Below are 24886 nucleotides of genomic sequence, written 5' to 3' on the forward strand. Positions count from 1 at the left end.
CAGACCTGGTCCCTCAACGTGAGTTACCACACGTACCCTCAGCACTGCACAGTACTTACAGGGAGTTCAGGGTTTGATTCAAGCGTTACACTGCCATGTAATGATTTTCAGCTTAAATTAATATATTATGGATTTTATTTTGATGGTTTTGCATCGTCTGATGATTGTATTGCTGAGCCACATTGATTATTTTGAATGAGTGTGTGAGCAGTCTAGAAATAACTACAGTATGCACTACATAATTCTCACAAGTAGATTTGTCTGTTTGCTAATGCACTGCAGAGAACTCCTCAGCAAGAGTGATAATGTAATTCCACGAGTAAAGGAAAGAGAGTGAGAGGGCGGAGTAAAAACAAAGCATTTACCATTAAACACAGCAAACAACTCCCAGCCCAGATGCCACTGATTTACCTGCATCCTCCCGGGGTTTCAGTCCACACTATTCTACCTCTGTGATCCCTCGCTTCATCTGACAGCCACTTTCCCTCTTCCTTCTCCGGCTCTGCACTAATCCCCTCCCAGCAAGAGAGACAGCATGTTTAGTGGGCTTATTTACTCTTGTAAAAAAAAAAAAAAAAAGACTTTTTCATAGTTTTCCTTTGAAGAGTGGAGTGACGTGTACAGCGGAGGGGTTGTTCCTGCCGTCAGATCAAGCTGTGATGGGGTTTTGATCCTTGAACTGAGACGGTAGAAGACACTTTGGAGCATTTGAAGAGGTATATATGGTTCCTACGACTGAAGGCTGTAACCAGCTGAGCTCCAACAATGCATGTTTAGGTGACTTACATTAACATGGGAGCAGTTTGAGAGCCCAGAATGATGTTGTATTTGCTTAAAAGATGCATGAATTATTTGTTGATCGTCAACAAGCCATGCAGCGCTTAAAGGCCTCATTAATTGTTGATGAATGTAAAGTTGTTGCATCAGACTGCACTCATGTTCCACTCATGTATTATGAACGATTTGTTGCTACATTTGTCGGTACATCTGGTAAACAGTCGGGGTGACTTTTTTCAGTCCCAGATTTGCAGCTGGCAAAAAAAGAGCATAGAAAAATTCAGAAGCCAGATAAGATGATGCAAACATGAACCCAACTGTCTGATCGCCACCATTACAGCAGCGTCTCTCACAGCTGATTTTCAATACAAGTTGATTTAGATGAATAATTATGTCGCCTGTTGGTGTTCTTGTTCTAAGACTTTGGTGTCGTGTACAGCTTCTCTGTCATGTTTTTATGGAGACACGTAAATGCTATGGGGTCTTTACTGTTGGTAGAGGCTCCACTTCTGCTCATTTTTATGATTCTGTTGTTACAAACGTTAATCCTTATGACAGTTCTGGCTGATTTGAGCTGTTTTGTCGTAAACATAAAAGAGGATAAGTATTATTTCTACTAGTATGCACAGCACCGCCACAAAGACTCACTCTGTTTTCATAGAGAAGTCATTTAATGGTGGTGCAGGTGCAATGAAATTTAATGCTGCATGAGTGTAAAGACAAATCGGATTTAAATCTGACGTCATCATTAACAATGAAACACAGCAAGTGAGCCACAGAAAATAAAAATAAATCGAACGGAATCCATACCTGGGCTGTTAGCAGCTTCGCTCTAAAATAGGAATGAATCTTATAAATGAAATCATCTCCACTTCTGCTCATCTTTTTGATTTTAGGACCACTGTTAATCCTCATATCAGTTCTGGCTGATTAGCTGCTGACAGCTCTTGTAGTTTTGAGCTGTTGTCATAAACACATAGGAAGATAAATGATATATCTACTAGTATTTACAACACAGTCACAAAAACTCACATTGGTTCCATGAAGAAGTCACTAGTGCAGGTGTGATTTCTTACTACATGTGTATAAAGACAAACTGACTGAAATCTGACTTCACCGTTAACAATGAAGCACAGAGAGTGAGCCACAGAATATAAATATGTCTAACAGCTATTGTTGACAAAATACTGCTATGAAGAGAATCCATACTTGGGCAGTTAGCAAATAGTTTTTCATTATAAAATGGTGAAGTCCTTAGTGCTGCCTGCCTGCTGCTGGATCTCCTCTCAGATGTACGTCGCTTTGGATAAAAGCGTCTGCTACATGAAGTTGTAATTGTAAAATAGGATAAACTTTATTGATCCCACAGTGGAGAAGGTTCACCTTTCAGTACAAGAATAAATTAGAAAAAATGCAGTGCAATATTACAGACACATTACATACAGATGCTGATTTTTATTTTTTATTTTTTTAAAGATTATATAGAAGAAAATGAGGTTGTATCAGGTGTTGCACATTAGTGGGTGGAATATAAGGGGAAGAAATGCAGCAGTAACAGAGGTAGACCAGTTTATAATGCAGTATTGTAAAGTCTGACAGATGTTGGAATAAAGAACCTCCAGAAACGCTCCTTCTTACGCTCAGGGTGGAACAGTCTGTCTCTGAAAGCTTACAGAGTTCACAGTCTGACGGAGAGGGTGGGAGGTGATAGTGGACAGTTTGACCAGAGCCCTCCACAGAGTCCACGTCAAGGGCATCAATCAATGATCGAGTTTGGGATCCAAATGTAAATAAAAGGCCCAGTTTGGTATTTAAACACAGGACTGGAAGAATTAACAAATTAAATCTTTTACACTTGTGTATTTGCTTTTTTCAGACATATGCTACCATTTAAAAGTCTGGAGTCACTTAGAAATGTCCTTATATTTGAAAGAAAGGCAGTTTTTTTTCAATGAAGGTAACATTAAATGAGTGATAAATCCAGTGTAGACATAGTTAATGTGCTAAATGACTGTTCTAGCTGCAAACGGCTGATTTTTAATGGAATATCTCCATAGGGGTACAGAGGAACATTTCCAGCAACCATCACTCCTGTGTTCTAATGCTACATTGTGTTAGCTAATGGTGTTGAAAGGCTCATTGATGATTAGAAAACCCTTGTGCAGTTATGTTAGCACATGGATAAAAGTGGGAGTTTTGAGCGGTAGCATACATATCATATTTTATACATTATGCAGTTTAAACTAAAAATGCCTCACATTTCTTTTTCAATCACGAATCCCTGCAGTTTGAAGAAATATAGATTTTAATGCACTCATTGATCATTAAATTCTGGGTCGGTAAGGCTTATTACCTTTAATTACAGTCAGTGTTACCCAGACTGATCTCTGTCTGACTCTATAATGTTTCTTCTTCATGCTGCAGCGCTCCTGTTTTCATCGAGCAGCCGTGACATACCTGGACTAATCAACTGTCACCCTCCTCTCCTCTCCGCAATTACAAAGGCTCTCGTTCCCTCCAGTGTCCTGGCTCTTCCTCGCCTCCCGCAGCTTGTTAAATTTACATTTTACGCATTAAACTGACGCTTTAGCCCGCAGAGACTTACAATAAGTGGAGATGGAAAGATAAGTCAACATCAGTGAACCGCTGTGATTTTCCGTTAGGTCACTTATGTACACGCTGGGAGGAGGTGTGGGCCAGAATGGAGGACTTTTCCTGGCATTTGTGAGGTGGAAAAAGGAGAATAAGGAGATATTTCTTTAATGTATCATTGCAATAGGAGGGAGAGCGTGTCAATTATTCATATGTGTGTAATATCGGTCAATATCATTATCGATTTTTCTTTTTTTTTTTGTTCATCATGAAAACCGATAAAATAATGCCTGGATTTCGCCGGCATTTACCGACTCATAGAGGGAGGGGGGGAGAGTGTAAACTTTAGTTTGAGACATTTTTTTTTTAAATGGCACAAAAAACAAAAATGGCATTTTTTCCCCAACTTAACCCTTTGAAGCACAACATGGGTCAAAAGTGACCTAAATCCACTGGAAAATCTCCTGACCCACACTGTGTATCAAAGGGTTAAGCTGAATCACTTTTCTTATTTTGCTCAGACAATGTTTACATCTGAAAGCCTTGTTGCATCTGAGAATGCATCCAATGGGGCGTCACAATAAAACGATGTGTTATTTCCACCACAGGAGATATGTGATGTTACCTAAAACTAGTTAAATAACACATATTGTTCAGCATCGTTTATCTCAATCAGAAAATGAGAGTTGGACAATATCGGTTATTGACAAAAAAGCCAATATCAGACATCCGTATATACAGGATTTGAATACACTGGAGCTGTTGCTGTGTTTGCAGTGTTCAAATGAATGAAAAAGGTAGTCCAGATGTTTGACTGGTCGTGGCTGTGGGAACAGATGTGAGGATATTATGTTGGGTGTGAAAAATGCCACGCTATCGCCTCATATTTACAGCTAGTTATGTGTATTTGATAAGTTTTAAACACATCAACAACCACAGCGAGAGGAGATGTGAAGCAGCAGGAATCATTGTGAAAACGTCCCACAGTGCGTCTCTGTAGGAGCTCAGTGTGTTGTTGTAGCTGATTCTGCCGGCTGTAACATGAAGTGACTCGTTCATTACCGAGCCGGTCTGAAGGTGTACTGATTATATTCTGCTCCTCGCTCGCTCTTCCTCCTATCTAATTCTCCCTTTCATCTTCTGCTGACCTATGAGCTGATAGTCTGTGTCTGCGTCAGAGCAAGGTGAATTGATTCTGGGATGCATTTTCATGTCAGGGCCTTTTTTTTTTTTTTTAGCGAGAAGGGGAGAAATTCCTCCAGTTGAGGTGAAACAGGGTCACCGGTCTCATTAGATTAGCAAAAATTAATATCTCAAGTTCCTTTTGGTGTTTTCTCAGTTTTTATTTGGTGGGAGACACTTAGGCGTTAGGAAAAAAAATACAGAAACAGAAAATCAATCAATCAGCTCCACCCATTCCATAACATTCACCTCCATTCGATCCCTGCACAGTTTTTTTTTATACAGTCCATTTCATTTCACTATGTCTGGGAAAATCACAGCTGGCGTTCCTCACAGACCGCTGCCTCGTGTCACAGAGAGATAGGGTCATGTCAAGGAGAGAAAAAACACAGAGAGACGTATTGGCATGTCAGGAGTCAAAACACGCGATCAGCTCGTCCGACTGACTGACACTGACTGATTCATCAAACCCATGGAGACCTGCAACCACAACAGAGCAACGACCCACTCGTGAAGCGCAAAGCAACAGTGAATGGAGACAAACACCAGCTATGACTAATTACCACCTCCAAATTTGTTGTTCAACACCACATTCTGCACATTTAGTTCAATGCATGTTTGCTAGATTAGCAATAAAAGGCAAGGCTTACAGATAAGCTTGTTAAGTACGGCAAAAATGCTTGTGGTATACCTGATCCGTTCCTCTTAGTTACCACCGAGGCGTCGTTCTGACTGTAGTCTTCTGCTTAACTACTGGAGCACATGCTGCAGAAGATAAACGCTGTGAGGTCTTCTTCAGGCTAATTAAATCTGTAGTTATCAGACACATTGTATGGTGTAAAGTCCTGAATATTCCATGAACTAGCTCTTCTTTAAACCCATTACTTGGTTTTCAGAGTGCTTAAAGCTCTTCCTACTGCGAGTTCTTCCATTTTTATTTATTAGTTTGAACATGAACATTAATCAGCCTTAAAAAAAATGTTTCATGAGCAGCCTGATGTTGTTGGGCATCCAAAATGAATAATTACCGCACAGCAAGTACAATAATTACATCAACCTATTTTCTAAAAACTGTGTTTAAAATACAGATAAAATGAAGTTAAACGTTCAATGCAGCATAGCACACTTAGAGACACAGATATTAGCAGCTTATCGCTATGACAACAGATGATGCAAATTTACAGGAAAAACCTGAAAATCCATTATTTTTACGAACCAGCACACGTTGTTACACATTATCAATTGTTACACCAGTAAGTTTAACAGTTTTCAACCTTTAATTCAAATTCATTTCATTCAGTAAATAGCAGATATCTGAAGAGTTTCTGAGCTCGTGTATGGAATCTGGCCTCCGTGTCCACAGTGATGCACAGTTACAGCTTCAGAAAAGCTAAGTGACATTTAGCTGAACTTTCAGTGAACATTTTGGATAGAAACTGCAATTTTCCTCCAGTTTTGTCTGACTGCCTGACTCCCGCTTTGTCCTAAAGTCGAGCTGAAGGACTCTGCAGAAAGCCCAGTACATATTCAATACCACAATCGAGTCGTATCAGATAAAAGAGGAGATGGGGGGGGGGGGGGGGAGTGAGAGGAAAGAGGAGAGAAGATGAGCGAAATGGCAAACAGGAGTGTGGAGGATTTCTGTCAAACGCTCAGCCGTCTCCAAACACGTCAGAAATAGAGTGCAGACTGGGAGGAGATGGCCGGCAGAGAGGCAATCAATAAGCTCTCACATTTCATTCTGCGGTGTGTGTGTGTGTCTGTGTGTGTCTGTGTGTGTATTTATGCCACTGTGTGCTGCCTTTGTCGTGTCAAATTTCAACCCAGCTCGTTCAAAGCGATTGTGCCAGACCGATGAGACAAACTGTCACATTATCAGAGAACATACTCCACTGTGTGCTTCTTTTTTTGACTCTCTGCATCACCGGGGAAAACGGGATCAGTCCAAACTTAACTTCTGACCTGTGACTCCCCGAGGCACTCGCAGAGATTATCTTGTGCGAACCAAAACAGAATAACTTGAACGGCATGTTTTTGTTTTTTGCAGTAGCTCCATCTGAACTAAACTTTAAAATGTTATACAAGCGCACATCAGAACCCAATTAATCTGAAGTGCATCCTCTCCAGAAAGTGTCTCCTAATGGCAGGGTAAATCAAAAGCTTGGTGTACTTGTTGGTGCTCTAACTTTGGAGAGAGTTGTTTGTGATCAGCCGTATCGATTGAACTGTCCAGAACGCTGAAGAAGATACCCGCTGACACAGCTCCAGCATGGACTTTCACATTAAAGCCAATTACATAGTTGCTGCTGCTGCCCAAAGGAGGCTGAGGAGTGAATAATTATAACTTCTCTGTTCTGTCCTTACTGAATCTTTAATGATGCGATACCATCACCTGTCCTGTGTAATTGATTGCAGTTGATCCAGTTTAGTGATGACCTTGACTTTACAGTATCTCCCATCTTGTCTCCTTTCTTTCCCGCACATTTCCCCCTCTCTCTCTCTCTCTCTTTCCTCCTCTCATCACTCCTTCCCCTTCTCTTTCATCTTCTTCTCCCACCAGGCCTGTAGATTCTGCTGAAACCTCCCGTAGCCCTTTTTTGCAACACTGAAAAGCAACGACTTATCTCCCCCATGCAACCCAGGCTTAGGAGAGAAGAAAAAAGAAGAAGAAGAAGAAGAGGCGAGAAGAAGTCTTCTCACCGCGACAAATCAAACAAGAAAACACACTCAATCCCCCACAGGCACAACTGCTGTATAACACCACTCTGCATCCTTTATTTAACTTCTCCTCCTGCCACTCTCATCTCCATCTCTTCATCTTTACTCTCCTTGTTGCATCTTCCCCTTCCCTACTTGAACCTACTCAGTTTTTCCTTCCTCTCTCCCTCTTCCACTTCATCTGTCCATTGATTGATTATTTCATCTCTTTTTACAGTTTTCATCGTATTCCGTTTTGGCACCTCACCATCGCACTGGCAGGCAAATACTGGGTATTAGCAGCATTCATGGCAATATGCCACACCTGTAGGAGATACTTGAACAACATGTATATTGATATTGTAACAAAACGAAAGCTAGAAATCTAATTCATATTGAACCTAACCTACAGTCCTTCCCCTCTCGCTCCATCCTGCAGCTTTTCTATTTCCCCTCTTGCCTTGTTTTCCCTCTCATAGCTACCTCTTGTTTCTTTATTCCCTCCCCATGCATACACATCACCCCGCTATCTATCGGCCTCTCGTCTCCCCCCCGTCTCCCCCGTTTCGTCTGTCTATTGACCTCTCTCTGCCTCTCACCGGGCCAGACAACACTGCAGAGGCTGAGCTACTGTCCTGGTCGAGGGGAAGAGCATTGACTTTTTGATGTGTTCCTTTTCTTTTTCTCGTCACAGACTGTGTTTGATCTTGTTTCCCTCTTTAAGCGGAGAGAACAAAGCCTGTTTCCTTTGTCTGCAGTGGTTGTGGTCTTTTAGGACAAGGTGGTAGCCATAAGCCTTCAAAGTCAGAAACTCTGTGGAGTCCTTTCTTCGATTTGCTTCTGTTTTTATTGCATTAGTTGTCATGGAGTGGAAAACAGTATATCTTTATAGTAACGGTGTAAACCTTAAAAAAAAGTACTATTATATAAATATTTTATTTTTTACCATTGTATAAATATACAGTATTGATTAACTTATGTACTTTGATTGCAAGTTCTTTGGTCACCCACAAAGTGAGTAAATTAAAAAAAAATAGGATTTTTTTCTGTGAATTTTAGGCACTATTTCTAATGCTGTTGATGTGTTGACTATTTCATTGTAACATCTTTTGCTTTGTTTTTTTATTATTATTTTTTAAACTTGTGGTTAATTGCAGAATCAGGAGTCTTGTTTTGATGACTGCATTCGTGTTTCGGTTCGGTTTTGTCTCCCGTCAGTTCTGCCCTCTCCGTTCTCTCTTCATCTCTCAAGTCCCAAGAAGAAGAAGTGTAAGAAGAAAACTAAAAGGCCGTGGTTTTGGTGGATAGTCTCGCTTTTTTCTCTTGCACTCATCTAAAGAACTTAGCGTGTGTGGGTTCGTTTGGAAGACCACCTTAAAGAAAAAGATGACATTTTGAATAAGTTATGTCTGTCTTTTGCACTAATTTAATAAAGCCGTTACTGAAAATTCCCACACTGCTGTTTTGCAGGCTGTTTACTGAAAGTTAAAGGCTGTTTGTCACAGGTGTTAGCCTGACGTGTGAATTTTTTGTATATCTTTGCATGTCTGAGTCTTAATCAACCTTAATCACTCATAGGAATAATCTGACATTTTAGAGATGTTTAGCATAACAGCCTGGGGTGGGGGAAACAACAAGGCAGGCTCTGCCCAAAGATTAAAAAAATAATAGCATTTTACCGCTTCTGAATGCTGAAAGAACTGATTCAGTGCTTAAAAGGTCCCTTTAACTAGGAACCACAGAAAACAGCCATTAGACCACTAGCTGCTGGGAGCTGTGCTTTTGGTGAATACAGAGATGAGCTTCACATAGAATATGGTAATAACAGTTCTCTGCAGCACAGACTGGAGTGACTAATATATAGGAACCATTAAAGGGTGTTTCCAGTGTAAAGTGAGCTGTCAGTAATGGCAGCTTTGCATTTCTCAAGGTGATGTAAATGGGACTCAATAGTGCGATGTAATTTGGAGTGTCTAGAGTAAAAGGGTTGGATTCAGCAGTGGTAAGCTGTTCCTCTAAGCTTCAGCCTGTTGCTAGTACAATGCCATTGTTTGCTTGTTTTATTCACTTTCTGACTGTCTACCATGAAAAATGATGTCCTTGATTACAGACCAACTTATGAGACTTTCAGGAATTTACCCCGCACACAATGCTAGTCATGAAACGCTCACTAATGTCGGGTAACTCCAAGTGGAAAAATCCAGCACTGAAAAATGACAAAACCTGCAGTTCTTTGTATGGCCACTGGAGACTGAGCCCAAAATTGAGTCCGTCCTCACAGACGCCCAACTTTACAGCAAGAATAAGCATGTTTACTGCCTGCCAATGAAACAGATTTGTTCTCCAGCTGATTTCACTGGTCATGTCAACTATACAGAGGGTGGATTTTTATACACTTTGAATTGCATTAAAGTTTAAACCTCTGCATAATTAATGACAAGCGGTTCCTCCAATTGTTCTGCCTGCTGTTAATACAATGCAACTGGTGGCTTGTTTGGTTCACTTGGTTATTATCAGCCATGAAAACTTGGCTGTGTCCTTGATTTCAGACCAACATATGCCACTACAGATTAGGGCTTTGTTTAACCTATTTGCATGTAAAATTAATGCAACGCTAATTGTAAATATAAGGTAACACCATATGACAACCTCCAGTCCTGAAAAATGAACATCAAGTGACAAAACTGTAGCTTCTTTATGTGGCCACTAGAGGCTGGCTCTAAAAGTGAGTCAGCCCCCATAGACTCCTATGTAAGAAATGGCCAACTTCACAGCAGAAATAAACATTTTTATAGCCTTGTAATAAAACAATTTTTGACCCTATTGCTAATTTCCCTCTTCATAACTACTGTAAGGAGTATAAATGCTGATACTGTGTATCTCATCCATTTAAATTCTATTAAGGCCTAAAGTTATCCATAATTGGTGATAAGCTGTAGCTCTAATCTTTGGTCTGTTGCTCGCACAATCTAATTGTTGACATGTGGTTGCCCTGCTTATTATCTGCCATGAAAACTAGGCTGTGTCCGTGATTTCAGAACAACATATGCCACTTTAGAATAGGCTTTGTTTAATCTATCCCCCCGTGCAATATTAGTAATGAAATGCTAACTGTGACCCTAGAGGTAATGTCAGGTTAATGTCTAGATCCAAGGTTTAAAAATTAAGTGTCAGAAGCTGCAGTTCCTGTCCTTGACCACTAGATGCTGACTACAAAAGTGAGTTAGTCCTCATAGAGCCCCATGTTAAAATATCAAACTTTACAGCAGAAATAAACATGCTTAAAGACTAGTACAAAACCAGTTTAGGTCTCTATAGCTAGTTTCCCTGTTCACATCAACTGTACAGAGGCTGTATTTGTATGAATCTTACCTGATTCAGTTGTAGTAAGGCTTAAAGTTAAGCATAAGAAAAGTGAGTTCCATCACCGGACGATCGATGCCCAGAGATGTTTGTGTGGTCCGCCTAGCTCTGTTTGCAGATTTTGGGATTAGCCTTGATTTAGGAGGGATCTGGTTGTCAAAATGGTGATGCTTGGAGATCCACACTAAGCTGTAGAACTGCTTTTCAGGAAATCTTTGGGAAACATGACAGAGGTTCATCTGTCTTCGTATACAGTCAGTGGATTTGTTTCCTGAACAGAAGATGAATGGGGAACATGAATGATTGATAGAATAAAGGCCGTTCTGCTGCTCTACTGCTCTTCTGTTCTTCCATTTACGGGTGCTGGACACTGAGTCAACAACATGATTTTCATCCACACTGCTGTGGTACTGATGTCCATTTTATTATCTTCACTTGGATGCAAAATCCTTCAATCCAGACATTCATTTTTACTTATTCATGGGTTGAACTTTGTTTGTACTCTTTTTTTTTTTTTTTTTAGCCTTCAGCAACACTGAGATGCAACCCAGTGTGTGATGTCTGGGTTGCATTTTGATGTCAGCTCCCTACACAGGTAGCTGTCAGCTTTAATGACTGCACTAAGCTTTCATCCAAACCTCCTCTCACTTTTCCAAGCTATTTTAATGAGCAGCAAGTCTTAATGCCCCTGTTTTCTTTCATTATCACTTGAACGACTGAGAGTATATCCGCTGAAATGCTGTTACCGCAGTCAAATCTGTGATCTCTGACTTTGACATGTATAGGGGTGAACAAATCACTGTCAGGCTGTCTCAGCTGATCAGTGCTTATTCTACTAAAAAGAACCTATTATTTGCACCACACTGTATTGGATTAGGGTGTGTCAGACAACCTTTTGGAGAAAATGAAAACTTTTTGCAGCATTCTTTAAAAATGGTATTCATAGTGTAGTGTTGCTGGAGATACGCAGTTTTCAGTCTGATCGTTCATGTTTTGGAGCAACGGAACCCATAATTGTTTGCATTTTAGCAAAATGGCAACATTAAAAGTGTGCCAAATGAGCTATTAGTGGCTTCTGTTTGCAAAATGCCCACGGAAAAATAAACAGATTTCACTGGGTAACTCTGATCCTGAAATCACTTTAAGACACCCAGAGCAAGTTCTGGAATTCTAATGAGCATCTTTGTTCTGTGATGTCTCAGTGCATTTGGGGGCATTTATCTGCCATGGTCACCACTGTAATGTTATTCCTCTAAAGTGTACATCTAAAAATAAGTCTGTATTGCCTCTGTCACTGTGCCGGCTCTATTTGCTGACTCTGTTGCTATCGGGTCAAACAAACAGCTTAAACTACAGTTACTGTCTCCCTGTTGTTTCTGTGCACCTGCTCCTCTCACCTGGAAGTATCTCTGACAGCTTTCCATCTGTGGCCCCTCCTTCAACTCAAACTTCTCACTTTTCCAAACTTCTACTGCCGACACAAGAGCTCAACAAATGTGTGACGTTGGTTATAAACCTGTGAACATCTGCAAACACAATAAGTAACTGTTGATGAGGAGCAAAGGAGGACATGATGGGTGCAGTTTATAAAAAAACATTCAGAATACAAAACATTCCAGCAGTTTCCTCTTTCAACACCCACCTCTTGTGCAAAACATTGTGTGATACTTTAGCACATATTTCCATATCCTCATCAGCCGGGGCGTCACTGATTCATGTTTCCTTTAGTGTTCTATTTCAGACTCTTCTCGGTAAAAAATCTTTGATAGACTCAAGAGTTGGCAAAGTAGGACAAGGTGAGCACTGAAAGGAAGGACAAACCCGAGGTTTAATGGTTACAAAGTGGTTCCAAAGCTGAAAGACACACTGAGTTTTAAACGGCAGAAGAAAAAAACATAGTCAAGGAAAGGCAGGGTGACTTTTCATTTCCCTCTTTGTAGCTTCAAGACCAAACCATCCATTGGTTTTGCATTTTAATTTTGCTTACTAATTAGAAGCCGCTGCTTTATTGATTTGCTGGCGTGGAGGGTCTCCTCCTTACAGCTGCTCATAAGTTTCATTCTGGAAATGTCAATAGCAACGATGCTATCCTGCAATAATGATACCATATCCTCCATCCACCGTCTCCCACTCAGCCATTCAGAGTCATTTATTCCCTCCTAGATGATCATTTAGCACCTATTAACACAGGATCCTCATCTGTAATGACCACTCGATTATCATTTTCACTCTCATTCTACTTAGGCTTAGCAAGGTTAAGTAACGCCCTGAACCTGTGACAAACGTTGAATGAGCCATTGACAGATATTGGTGGTAATTACAGCCGCGATATATTCAGCCAGGCCTAAAGGGTCTCTTTATTCTCTCCTCCATCCATCAACTGTTATTTTCCCTCACTTATCACTCTGATAATGTAGCATCACCTGCCCCGATCTGCCAGCCATGTCACCCTGATCCTTAACAGCATTAAGATGAGTTCAGAGCATCAAACCATCACCGGTGGGCCTCCACACACAGCTTTCTATTGGAGTAGATGGTAAATTTAGCTGTTTTAGTCACACTTTTTTAGCAACACGAGCCTCAAAAATATATCATGGATTGCCAGGAAATTTACTGAAGATGTTTGTGGTTCCGTTAGGATGAAGTGTTGTAAACGGACACCTTCAGAATCAGGGATTGCCATCAGCCTCAGCTCCATTTACCACATTTTACAATACTAACACACTCAGAATTTTAGTATTTACACCAATTTTTCACCATCCTACACTGTAAATAAACAACATCTTAACCATCTCTACTCTAATCAGCTTGAATCAGTGTAAATATCCACTAAATATGTCCTTTAGATACAAGCACAGCTGTATTATCGACCTTGACACAGCAGGGATGCCGTCAAGGGCATGGATATTCATATCAAACTGTACTACACTTGCTGGATGAAAGAGGCAAAAAGAAAGAGCCAACATCGACCCTGATCTGCGCTGAGATGAGCGTACCTTCCTCCAGCTTGTATGCGTTATGCGTTCTGATTAACAGGCAGCAAAAAGACGCAGATTTTCTCTCCTTTTTTTCTGTTCTCAAGGTCTTTCCTTCCACAGAGCGTCATGAAGACTCGTGGTTTCTCCTTTTTTATTCCATCAGGTCTCGTGTCAATGCTCGCGTTATTCATCACTTAAAACTGAACTTTACCTAACAAACGGTGAACAGTCGATAACTACGGCCCCCTGGAGCTACATTCTCAATGAATTCTGTTTCTTATTTAGAAACCGATTGAAAAAACAGTCTGTTGTGTGAAATGAAGTGAGAGATTCATAAAAGGATTAGCCATGCTGTAACTATGAAGTAAACATTTCAAGGATAAAAATAAATCAGACATAGAAGAGTCTGGCCTTACTTTTGGTGCATTTATTTAAGTCATCTACGTCAGTGCAGTTTTGAGCAACTTGTGCTTCACTTGTGTTTTCACTTTCATCCTACTTCATACCTCCACTTCACTGTGCTGCACTTATTTCACAGCTAAACAAACCCGGCTAGCCTCAGCATTACGACCACCGGCGGGTGAAGAGAAGTACATTGATCATCTTGTAACAAAGAAATGTTCTGCTGGCAAACCTGGGCTCCTGGCAATCATGGGAATGTTACATTGACAATTCCTCCCACAAGAATGTTGTTACAGAAAAAGCACCAAGCAAAGAATGAGGAGTTCTTGACCTGCTTTCCAAACCTCCAGACCTTTGTCCAATCGAACATCTGTAAAATGCCCCATCCTCAGACTGTGCAAGGGAATCGTTGCCAACTTCACATTCCACACACCACAAGGCAACCCAGCAGTTCCACAGCTTGACGAGACAGAGTAGTTTTGGAAAAGGGCCCAGATGCAGACACCAGAAGCAGGTATTAGCAAGCAAAAGGCGAGCTACTGTTCAGACACATCAGAAACACGGGGAGCTGGCAAAGATGACCCAAACATCACAAAATGAAACAGGCAGGCAGATGATGAACATGGGGAAGAACTCACCAGGATTCCAAACTAGAGGTTAGCAGAAAGAACAAACTGACAAAAAGACAGAAGAAGATGCAGGATTATATTTACAGAGAGAACTAAGACACAAAACAAACTAATGAAGGCATTAAAAGAGGAGGGAAACACGTCAAAGGGAGGAAACACAGCAGCTAGAGACACAAGGATGGATATTTTTCAAAGTAAAACAGGAAACAAAACTACAGTAAATCAAATACCATGAGAAATACACAGTATTAGGCAGGTGGTTTTAATATTGTGTGAAATTTGCATCTAGATTCACTGTTAAGATTAAACCAGTTACTGCAAACATATTCCGCTTGTGACCCCTCAAATAACATAAATATTAGGTTTAATTTGAAGCTCGTTTTTGCATTAAAGATGTGAGTAAGAGAGCAAATTCTGCTCTGAACTGTCTGGACTGTGTTATTCAAGTGCCCATGACCCAAAAAGATTGCAGGATATTTCACCTCAGTAGCTGTAAACTAGAGAATATTTCACAAAAATCTCTAAACATTTCTGCATCAGAGCTTCTTTTCTCTACCATTAGTCATCTCAGGACCCCAAAGCTTTCTCTTATGACCCTTTTAGAGGCCTTGGCCCCCAGCTTTGGAACCACTGGGCTAATCTACACATCTTTATAAAACATAGCTCCAACTCAAGCAACTACAACAATAAAAAGCTTCTTAGACATTCAGACTATTGTCAATCAGTGAGACACTTCACCGCAGACTTGGTGCTTTTACTTTAGACGACAACAAATATAATAAGCTGTGCATGTTTTTGATTGCAGGACTTGTTTGCAGTGCAGTGTTTTAATGCTATTGTGTGGGTGTGTGCTATTCACAAACACATGGAAAAGGAGCGTCTTTACCTTATTATGCATCCTCGTCCTCATTAGTGGGACATCTTAAAGCAACAAAGAAAGAACAGCCTCCTTCACTATGTGCAAAAAGTGCACGGCTAATCTGCTGCAAATAGCCTCTCTCAGTCAAACATCCATTTTGTCAAGTCCACATAAGTACAAAAACACTTTGTGAAGTCTGTCTCCTGCTTCTGTCAGGGTGCCATAGATAGAGTTCAAGGTCACCAGCATACCGCTCTCTCATTTTCCATGTTGTTATACGCACAGAAAGCTGTTGCATCGGAGGCCTTGATATGCAAATGAAGCAATAAAAGAAGGATGGAGGTTGTGGGTGTCGGTGTATGACGCCAGAAACACGCCGTCTGTCCTCATGTGGAAGCCCATCATACATTAGCATACATTAACCAGCGGCTAAATTAAAGATCCCTGTACATAAAAAGCAGCTTCTATCAGCAGACCCCATATCTGTAGTAAACCTAGCAGCTTGTTCAGTGGGTTCCCAGTGTGTACACGGTGATATTAAAGGCAGTTTGTATTCATATCAGCTGCTGTCTTTATGTAAAACAACGGGGAAGATATTTAGGCTGTTGTGTATCTTTCGTAGCTTTTGGGCATCCAATAATTTGCCTTATAAGCTAATAATGTGTTGCCTCAGAGGATTTGTTATGAAGCTGCTTTACATTGCTGAGATTCTGGAAGTTTTGGCAACGTGACATAAGAGATGTAATCCAGTTCCCAGGTCCCGGTTCTGGGACCCACATCAGGCCCTGTGCTCTTTTAAAATCACACATTAAGCCTCTGACCCCAGGCAGTTTCTGGGCGATTTTTCTATATATCTATTTTTTACTCCTGTCATATTTTTGCACACGTTGGGCTCTTATTTCACAGGAATGTAATATTCAGCATCACTATGGAAACACATGGAACAACCGTGGCTAAAAGTAGAGAGAACTGAGAATGCCATAAATCATAAAAAGAATGAAAAAAGGTTAAACTTCAAGTGTCTACAGATGTTATTGGCACTGGAAAATGGTGGCTGTGCATACTTTAGATATTTAACTAGTTATTTCCGTATTTGTCTGCTCTGTGTAAACACTACCTGCAGCTCACTCAGAAACGTCCATAAATTTTTCTTATATGATTGTTGGTTGCAGCTGATCACTAAATGCTTCATGGTTTGTTTTTGTAGGATCTGGTTAGAGTAAATTCATTCATTTATGGCATTTTTTAAATCGAGACAGGCAGAATAAAGTAATTTTGATGAAATATTTAGATTTTAAGCTTAAATGTGTTTAATTTTCTTATAGAACCAGGCATCACAAATGAGGAGAATTTGCAAAGTTGAAAATTCAATGATTAAATTGAGCAATTCTGGTGATTTTTCTAAAAGAAAACATGGCCAGTTTTCAGATTTTGGGGTTCATGGTGTTCCCTAAGGTGTACAGTTATGTCTCTTCTGTCTTCACAAAAAGCAGTCGGAGGCTTTGCTATATAACCAACAAAACAAAGAAAAACAGATTATTTGGGATGGGCAACAGTGAATGGAACGGTGTATTTTAACATAACATACGCTGCATAATGGCATTCAGTGTACCCAGGAGAAAATGAATACAAGTAGACAACATCCCATGAAATCACCAGAGAAAATAACAAGAGACTTTATTTTTGTTATGCACGTTGTCAACAGGAGACTTTATGTTATCATCGTGCATTTCAGGCTGACCTTTGCATGCTTTAAGTTAACAATAGACGGAAGTGTGCGTGGAGACGCCCTGCTGAGCTGCTCGATATGAACAGGCGTAGTGATGGGATCCCACTGTTTCTGCTTCCAGCACGCGTACGTGCACACGAACCACAGGACTATCCTGCTGCTGGAGGTGAACTATTTTATTGTGTCGTCTTCACCAAACCAGGTAACAAAAGGGACGTATCAGAGCTCCCCAGAGTACCAATTTGTTTTCACTGTCGGGCTCATTGTGTCTGTTTTGCGGTGGGAAGTCTGTGATTTTCCTCCTGATAACTATGAGCAGCAGTCGACCGACTCAGCGTGTTCGCTCTCCGGGACACATTTACACTCGATGCAACTCGGTGGATGTTTGTGGGGTCACTGAAACACACTGGAGGCAAATTTATGGACAAAGGACCTTGATTACCACTGATGTAGCAAAACTCATTGAACAACAAGGAGATCAGATGCTAAGTTCTCACTTATCTGCTTATCTGACATTAACGTGCAGAACCCCTTCAATTTTGCTGTAATACAAGCTGCACAGTCATATATTATTATCCACAATCTTTGTAACAGCAAGTGAAGTCAGTGTACGTGTAGTCCTGACAGTGCGTTGCGCCAATTGTGTGTATTTCTAATGCGACTGTAATCTAATGAAAATCTCAGTTTAAGCAGCACTTCACTGCAGAGTTTTCTACTTGCATATAGATCAACTAACAGAATTAGTGCCATTTACTATGGATTTACAATAATATTGTTCAAGTAAAGTCAATTTGCATTGCAGTTAAAGAAATTTGCTTGGCTTAACAACACGCAAAAACACTGTCATGGGATATTACAGCGTAAAGCCCTTCCATTACACTCAGATCAGATTAGTGGCTGCTGCAGGAATAGAGTGAAACAGGAGATTTCAGCTTTGCAGTTTCCAAAAAGCAATCTTTGCTGCACAAGTGTTCATTAGCCCACAATGACCTTCTATGAAGCAGACATGACACATATGCCAGACTTTTTATTGAGTCACACTGTAGCCAGTAGTGTCACTAATACCTATTGCTCTCTTCTCTTACCTTATTAGCCGTAGAGACACAACTCAGTTAGAAGAACTCTGTCCTGTTCCCTCATCATTTTGTTTTCCCTGAACTGGATAAAAAGTGTGCTATTGAGTCAGTACTGTCCAAACTAATGTGTATATATCTAAGATTGTCAACTGAATGACCAATAAAGCTCTACAACATCAACTGTAGCAGCTTCTTTAAGCTTCATAGGCTCCCTTAGAACGCAATGATCAACATGTTAGGGGAAGTATGTTGGTTATCTAACTTATTTTTGTTGATGTATTGATTGGTCTTCTTTAAGATGGTGTTACAGGACTGAGAAAAAACTGAGAGCCTCTTTCAAACCGACTGGATACCCTTGAACCCGAGTACAACAAACATTTGACGACACAATGAAAATACTTTGCCACAATCCAGCTATAACACAGCTTCCTGCTAGATTCTGATCATGTCTTTTGCTTTACACTGAAAGTTTTAATTACTAATGAACACATCATACACCACCATTGCCAAACTGTTTACCAAATGGTTACATCTTTTTTTAATTCTTGTTGGACTTTATGTTCTAAATGAGTATTTTGCTCAGGTCATCCAAATGAAACCGGTTTCTAGTGACATGTCAAAGTGTTTTTTGGATCTGACACCCTTTAATAAAATCAGAGTTTGGCTTAAAATGACTATTTCAGTTTAAGGGTGTTGTACAGTCGTGAACACTGAGGTGGTCACAGAAATACAGTCCCAGCATCACTCCCAATATGTCACATACAGCTCTTTCTCTTTTTTTCCAGAATCCCTTGGTGTGACATTTTAACACTCTGGTACCCTTCTGTGTCATTTTTCAATTTACAAGGTAGTCCAATAGAACCATTGAATTTCCAAAATGTCAGCAATAGATGCCATGTTCTCAGATTACATTCCACTGTACTATTCACATGGGATCAGTGTCTCTGGTAGTTGGTGAATTACCTCCATGTCTGTGTTTGTAGCAGTGCATTCATACGGATAACCACAGTCGGTATTTTACTGGAATCTACCGACATTACAGCACGGAAAGAGGTGGAAAAAGGTGTGCAATAAAAACAAAAAAAAACTAAAATACCCTCCAATCACTGAGATGCAGATTCACACAGGACTAGCATTATTCCAGGACGTCGGTGTTTGGTGAAATATGGGAGGTAATTTACTGTGGAATTTTTACTTTCCAAATTACAGACATGGAGCATTCACAGGGGATTAAAACCACAGATATCCTCTGCAGATAGATAGATAGATGGATAGATGACAACCTCCACAATTATTACAATTTGGACCATTAGTCCTGAGGTAATACCAGTGAGAACAGGACCTATCCATCCATTCTCTATACACCGCTTTATCCTCACGAGGGTCGCGGGGGGTGCTGGAGTCTATCCCAGCTGACTCGGGCGAAGGCAGGGGACACCCTGGACAGGTCACCAGTCTGTCACAGGGCAACAGGACCTATGCCAACATTAAAGAATGTAGGCGTGCTTAGATTAGCTATTGCAATACTTGCTAGAAAGCTCTGTTTAAGTTTGAGGAAACATAATGTTCATGGTCATCTTTCTTTGTTAAAATGCTGTTGCATCCTTCCAGCTGTGTATTCCTCCTGCAGCATGAACACCAGAGGTACACATGGTGTGTAGCTGTGTGCAGAATCCAATATCCTGTGGACAGACTCCTTAGGATGTTGGTCCAGTAATTCCACACCAAGTTATTACTATTAAGTTATGACTGCTCATGATTGCCTTATTATGTCCTGCACTGGCTCTGACGTTTTCTGTTAAACTTAATTCCCACTTGCTCAGTAGCTGTATATGGATGGAGTTCTGAGAAAGCAGGTTTGCTTTTTTGTCACTACTCAAGAATAAAATTGGTATTTACTATTTGTTGACTGTTACCTAGCAACCAAGGCTGATTTTCCAGTTTCTCCACTGCTGCATGGACTCAGATCACTAATTTATGTGTCTGTTTATGTCTGACATGTCAATAGCAATGCGTGTGCCGTGTAATCGTGTATCGACTGAATATTGGCACAGTAAATAAATGATGATAAGAGGCTGAGGACTGTAGGAATCTGAATATGGCTGCTGCCTGGGGAAAAGGAGAAATCTCTGCCTTTGACTCGACCCGATTTGAAGTATCGCTCCAGTAAAAGATTAAAATTTCTGATAGTTTAGAACATGAGCATTCAAACAAGAAAAAGCAAAGCGTGTTACCGTGTAATATGTATGTATTGTGATTTAATGCACAGCAAAACAAACTAATCCGCAGTTTACTGGATATTTAAAATGCTAGCAGTGCATCAGATTGTATGAGTTCATAGAATAAGATAAGATAAGATAGACTTTATTGATCTCACAAAGGAGAAATTTAGTGTTACAGGGCTCTTAGGAACAAACAGAGGGGTGCAAAAAGTCATGAAAGGTGCAAGTACAAGATAACTCATATACATTGTTATAAGATAGAATGCATGTTAAGCCAAAAAACATGGCTTCACATGCATACAGCGCTGATCTCATGTTCTGCAAACTAAATATGTCTGCAGACAGCTAATAGAGCAATGCTGCAGAACGTTTCCATACTGAAATGTACCATAGAAGAGAAACTTCCACCTGTAAAAGTTCACCATTACATGTCATATTAGTTGTAATTACACCTTTTCTCAGTGCTCCATGTTCCCTGTTCGCTCTACAACCACTGATAAATGAATTACTCACATACTGTGGTCATGGTCTGATTCAGACAATTTGCTTGTTTCAGAAGCCACTGAGTTCTTTGGTGGCTGGGCCAATGCCGCTCTCACGATTGTCCTCTGCTTCGCACTTTGCCCCGGTCCAATCAGCGCCCGTTGGCTTCATGGACGGCTGGATTGGACTCCCACAGAGGAGATGAATGCTAACATTGTGGCAGTAATTTAGAAATGAGCCATGGTGCCTCACTCAAATCAGCAAATTCAAAAGCAGCGGGGTTGAGAATCACAGCATTTTGTATAGTATTATCATAATGGCGCCTATGGTTTCTGAATCAAGAACAGCGTTTGTCAAGGTGATCCCGTTTTTTCATATGAGGTGGAAGCATTTTCTCTCTTAGTGGTCAACATCACGTTCACCTTTGTGTTTTGTTTTTGTGAAACTCTGCATTCATATTTAATACATATTGCTGGTATAATGAAGGTAAATGATGTATTTTATACTGCAGTGTATGTGAATATGTTTACACACGTGAATATTTCAGTCCGTCTTTCGAATGTCAACAAAATATTACACATCCAGAGGACACAAAGCAGGATGAATATCCTGCTATCTCTGCTTTGATCCTCACCAGCTCCTGGGGGAAGTTTTTGTGTCTCGTTCTGCAGATACTTGCTACCTTTGTGCAGATTGTGTGCAGTATGTTTATCTGATTGTTTGAAAACAGCATCCTGCTAATGAGAGTGGTGATGCTAAGCTAAGCATGAAGCTGCAGGTTAGAAGTTATAAAGTCACAATTTATTTTTGCCACCACTTTTGGCTCGGCCGGTCCAGAACGTTCACCTTGGAGTGTTTAAATCATTTCAGTGGAGCTTTGGCTGCATGCTTTGTGTCGTCATCTTCTTTGCAAACCAATCTCCTCCCAACACACAGTTCTTCTGCAGACTGCATCAGGTTGTCCTCCTAGATTCCCCTATTGTTTGGAAACCTGCCAGAACCTGCTGCCACGAGGCCTCCCTGCATCATGATGCTGCCACCACCGTGCTTCACACTGAGGGTGCTGTGCTTGTGATAACATACAGAATTTGGGGTCTGCCAAAATTAGTCTAGTCTAAAGGCCAAAAAGCTCAAGTCTGGTCTCATCAGACCAAAGAACCTTCTTCTCGTTGACTCCAGAGCATCCCACATGTCTTGCAGCAAATTGTAGTTGAGTATTTTTTGTCTTTCTCACGCCTCTTGTCTCTCAGAGCATTTTACTGATGACAGACTACTGAACATCTGTTGTTGTATGCACAGTTTCTTACAACTTCACTGCTGAAGCTCCTTTAGAGGAGTCATAGACAGTGGCGGCCCGTGACCAAAATTACTGAGGAAGCCAGTGTGAACAACAAATTAGATTCGGTGTTTTAACTGTTATTTTCATGTAAACAAATCAGCCTACTGTTACAGTACCTTTATTCTACCGACTTCTCATTCATTTCAGTGAAAAAAAAGAGGTTAAGTGCTCCAGGGGTTGTTCAGGGAGCTGGTAGACCGGTCAAATAGGAGACATGGCCAGCAGAAAAGCCGGTTAAGCTTGGCACTTCCCGTTAGCCACTCGTTTCTGGCATAGTTAGCTTCACAAAAAGAGCGAGCTTTTCCATTAGCTCTACACTTAGTTAGATTGAGCTTTGGAGTTGGCCTACCGTCCCTTTTGACTTGTAGTTGAACCTCAAAAGGAAGTTTTGTGAAGTCATTTTTTACAAGAAACTCAAGGTCCCTGTCACCATCCATTCTCTGGCTAGCTTGATGGCTATACTTGCTGTGTGGGCTTGCTGGCGCCTGGTGGGACAGCTGCATTAGTGTGGGTATTGTTCATCACAGTTTGTGATTGGTTGGAAGCCAGATTTGATCTGGCCTCCCTTATGTTTTTTTAATGTTTTTTAAATGTTTTTTTCTCTAAAGGAGGCAAGGCGAAGCTGGCCTCTGAACAGACAGACAGCGCAGAGGGCATGACAGACGTAGTGTAATGCACAAAAAGAGCTCGACAAGAGGGGCGCTGTTTTGCTCCTCACAAAGCAGAAATGCCTGATGTAGTGTTTTGACAACAAGGAATGACAAAAATATAAACCATAAAATACATAGTGGTGAAGATTATTTATATTTTTTCTTTCTTGCATATTTTTTGGGGAAGCCAGGCTTCCCTTGGCCTCCGTGAAAAACCGTCACTGGTCATAGATGTCTTGCTGGCCTCCTTTACTTTCCTTACTTACTTTACCACTTTCTTTCACAGTCAATCAGTTTTTGAGGACGACCTGCTCTAGGCAGAATTACATGTCATCTTCCTTCCATTTGTTTCTGATGGATTTACCTGAACTCTAAGGCATACTCAGTGACTTCTTGGATCCATCCACTGACTTATTCTTTCAATAACATTTCACAGAGTAGCCTAGAGAGTTCTTTTGCTTCATGGTGAAGTTGTAGCCAGAAGTGACTGAACCTTTCAGATACCTGCATGAACTTCAGATGGATTCACTGCACTCAGATAAGCTGTTTCAGTGACTGTTTGACAAATTCGCAGCACCTGTGTTGGATTAGGTGAGGGGCTTTAGGGGTGGAATACTGAATCACTTAAATTACATTTTATATGCTTTTATTTGACGCACTATTTAGAAATCTGTTTTAATTTTTTGGGGCCTTTTTGTAAAATCTTGTCAAAATATATAACTGCATATAAACCATGATTCAGTGTTGAAAAGCGATGAAAGGGGAAACCTTCCAGTGTGTCTGAGAACTCGTATAGGCTGGTAGTTCTCTGTGGGTTTGTCATTGCCGTTGAGTCCTTTCATTGATTTTAAAGTATCGATTGGTACAACTTTAACTTCCTGCCATCCTCAATTTCTTCAACAATCGCTCTTGTTTTGTCCCACTCTGTTATAATTTCACTCTGTAAGTATACACTATATTTCACAGTTTCACTTCTTACTCATTTCAGGGAGACCTGTCCTTGGCATGGGATATTAATTACTGGAAAAGCACAAAGTAGTTCACCCAAAAGTAGATAAATGACAGTCATGGTTGGCAAATCAAAAGGTTTAAGCACAAAAACAATACATTTAGTTTTCATTATATGTTTTGCAGAAAACACAGGTATTTTGGGGGAATCTTTAGCAATTATTATGATCAAACACTTTCAATAAATTCAGCTCAGTGTTCTGTAGAGAAGCAATTCATATGTACAAACACCTACAATAAAGTCTGAAGAGATGCTTACAGTTATCTTACTTGGGAAGACAAATAAACAGCGTAGTACTATTGATTCCACTTGTTTATTTAGATTAAATTCAGAACATCAGCCACTTATTCACAAATAACTCTCAAGAACTCCTCAAGAGGAATTAAAAGACTGAAAATGATGTTTCTGTGTGTCATGATCAACATATAGAGGAAACTTACACAAGAGTTTTATTTCCATAAATAAATAAATTAAGAAAATATTAAGCAGGGCTGCACAGTGATCAGTGGTCAGCACCGTCACCTTGCAGCTAGAAGATCCCAAAGTGTGAGACTATAAGCAGCCATGAGAGCATGGTGAGCTCCAGCAGTAAGAGTATGACAACAGTATAGGATTCCCCAAGCAGGACTTCAGACGACGAAGCCCATTCATCACCCTAAAACTCCACCGCTGCTACTGCAGGACCAGTGGGGGTACAGAAATGAACAGCATGCCTGAAAGACTCAACCTCAAGAGCAGTACATCTTTGTAAAAATGAAATAAAAAGGTCAAAGCATTATGTTAGACACAGGTTTTCCTAATTTGTGGCTACAGAGGTTGAATACAGAAGTGCACAAAGACGTACAACTTATAAAATGATGAGCAAAGATGTATAATTAATAGTATGAGCATGAATCTTC

The 24886-nt window shown here is 40.5% G+C and overlaps 1 protein-coding gene across 1 annotated transcript in view; it reads left to right on the plus strand.

Moving 5' to 3' along the window:
* The window catches only part of cdh13 (cadherin 13, H-cadherin (heart)), a 289988-nt gene extending 281286 nt beyond the window's left edge, over positions 1-8702 (plus strand). Inside the window, 1 exon segment of the mRNA XM_051952057.1 lies at positions 7112-8702. Within this exon segment, the coding sequence (XP_051808017.1) occupies positions 7112-7160 (49 nt within the window). The 3' untranslated portion in view covers positions 7161-8702.
* The last annotated feature ends 16184 nt before the right edge of the window (positions 8703-24886 follow it).

This window comes from Acanthochromis polyacanthus, chromosome 8, assembly GCF_021347895.1.
Source record: "Acanthochromis polyacanthus isolate Apoly-LR-REF ecotype Palm Island chromosome 8, KAUST_Apoly_ChrSc, whole genome shotgun sequence".
NCBI classification, from domain to species: Eukaryota; Metazoa; Chordata; class Actinopteri; family Pomacentridae; genus Acanthochromis; species Acanthochromis polyacanthus.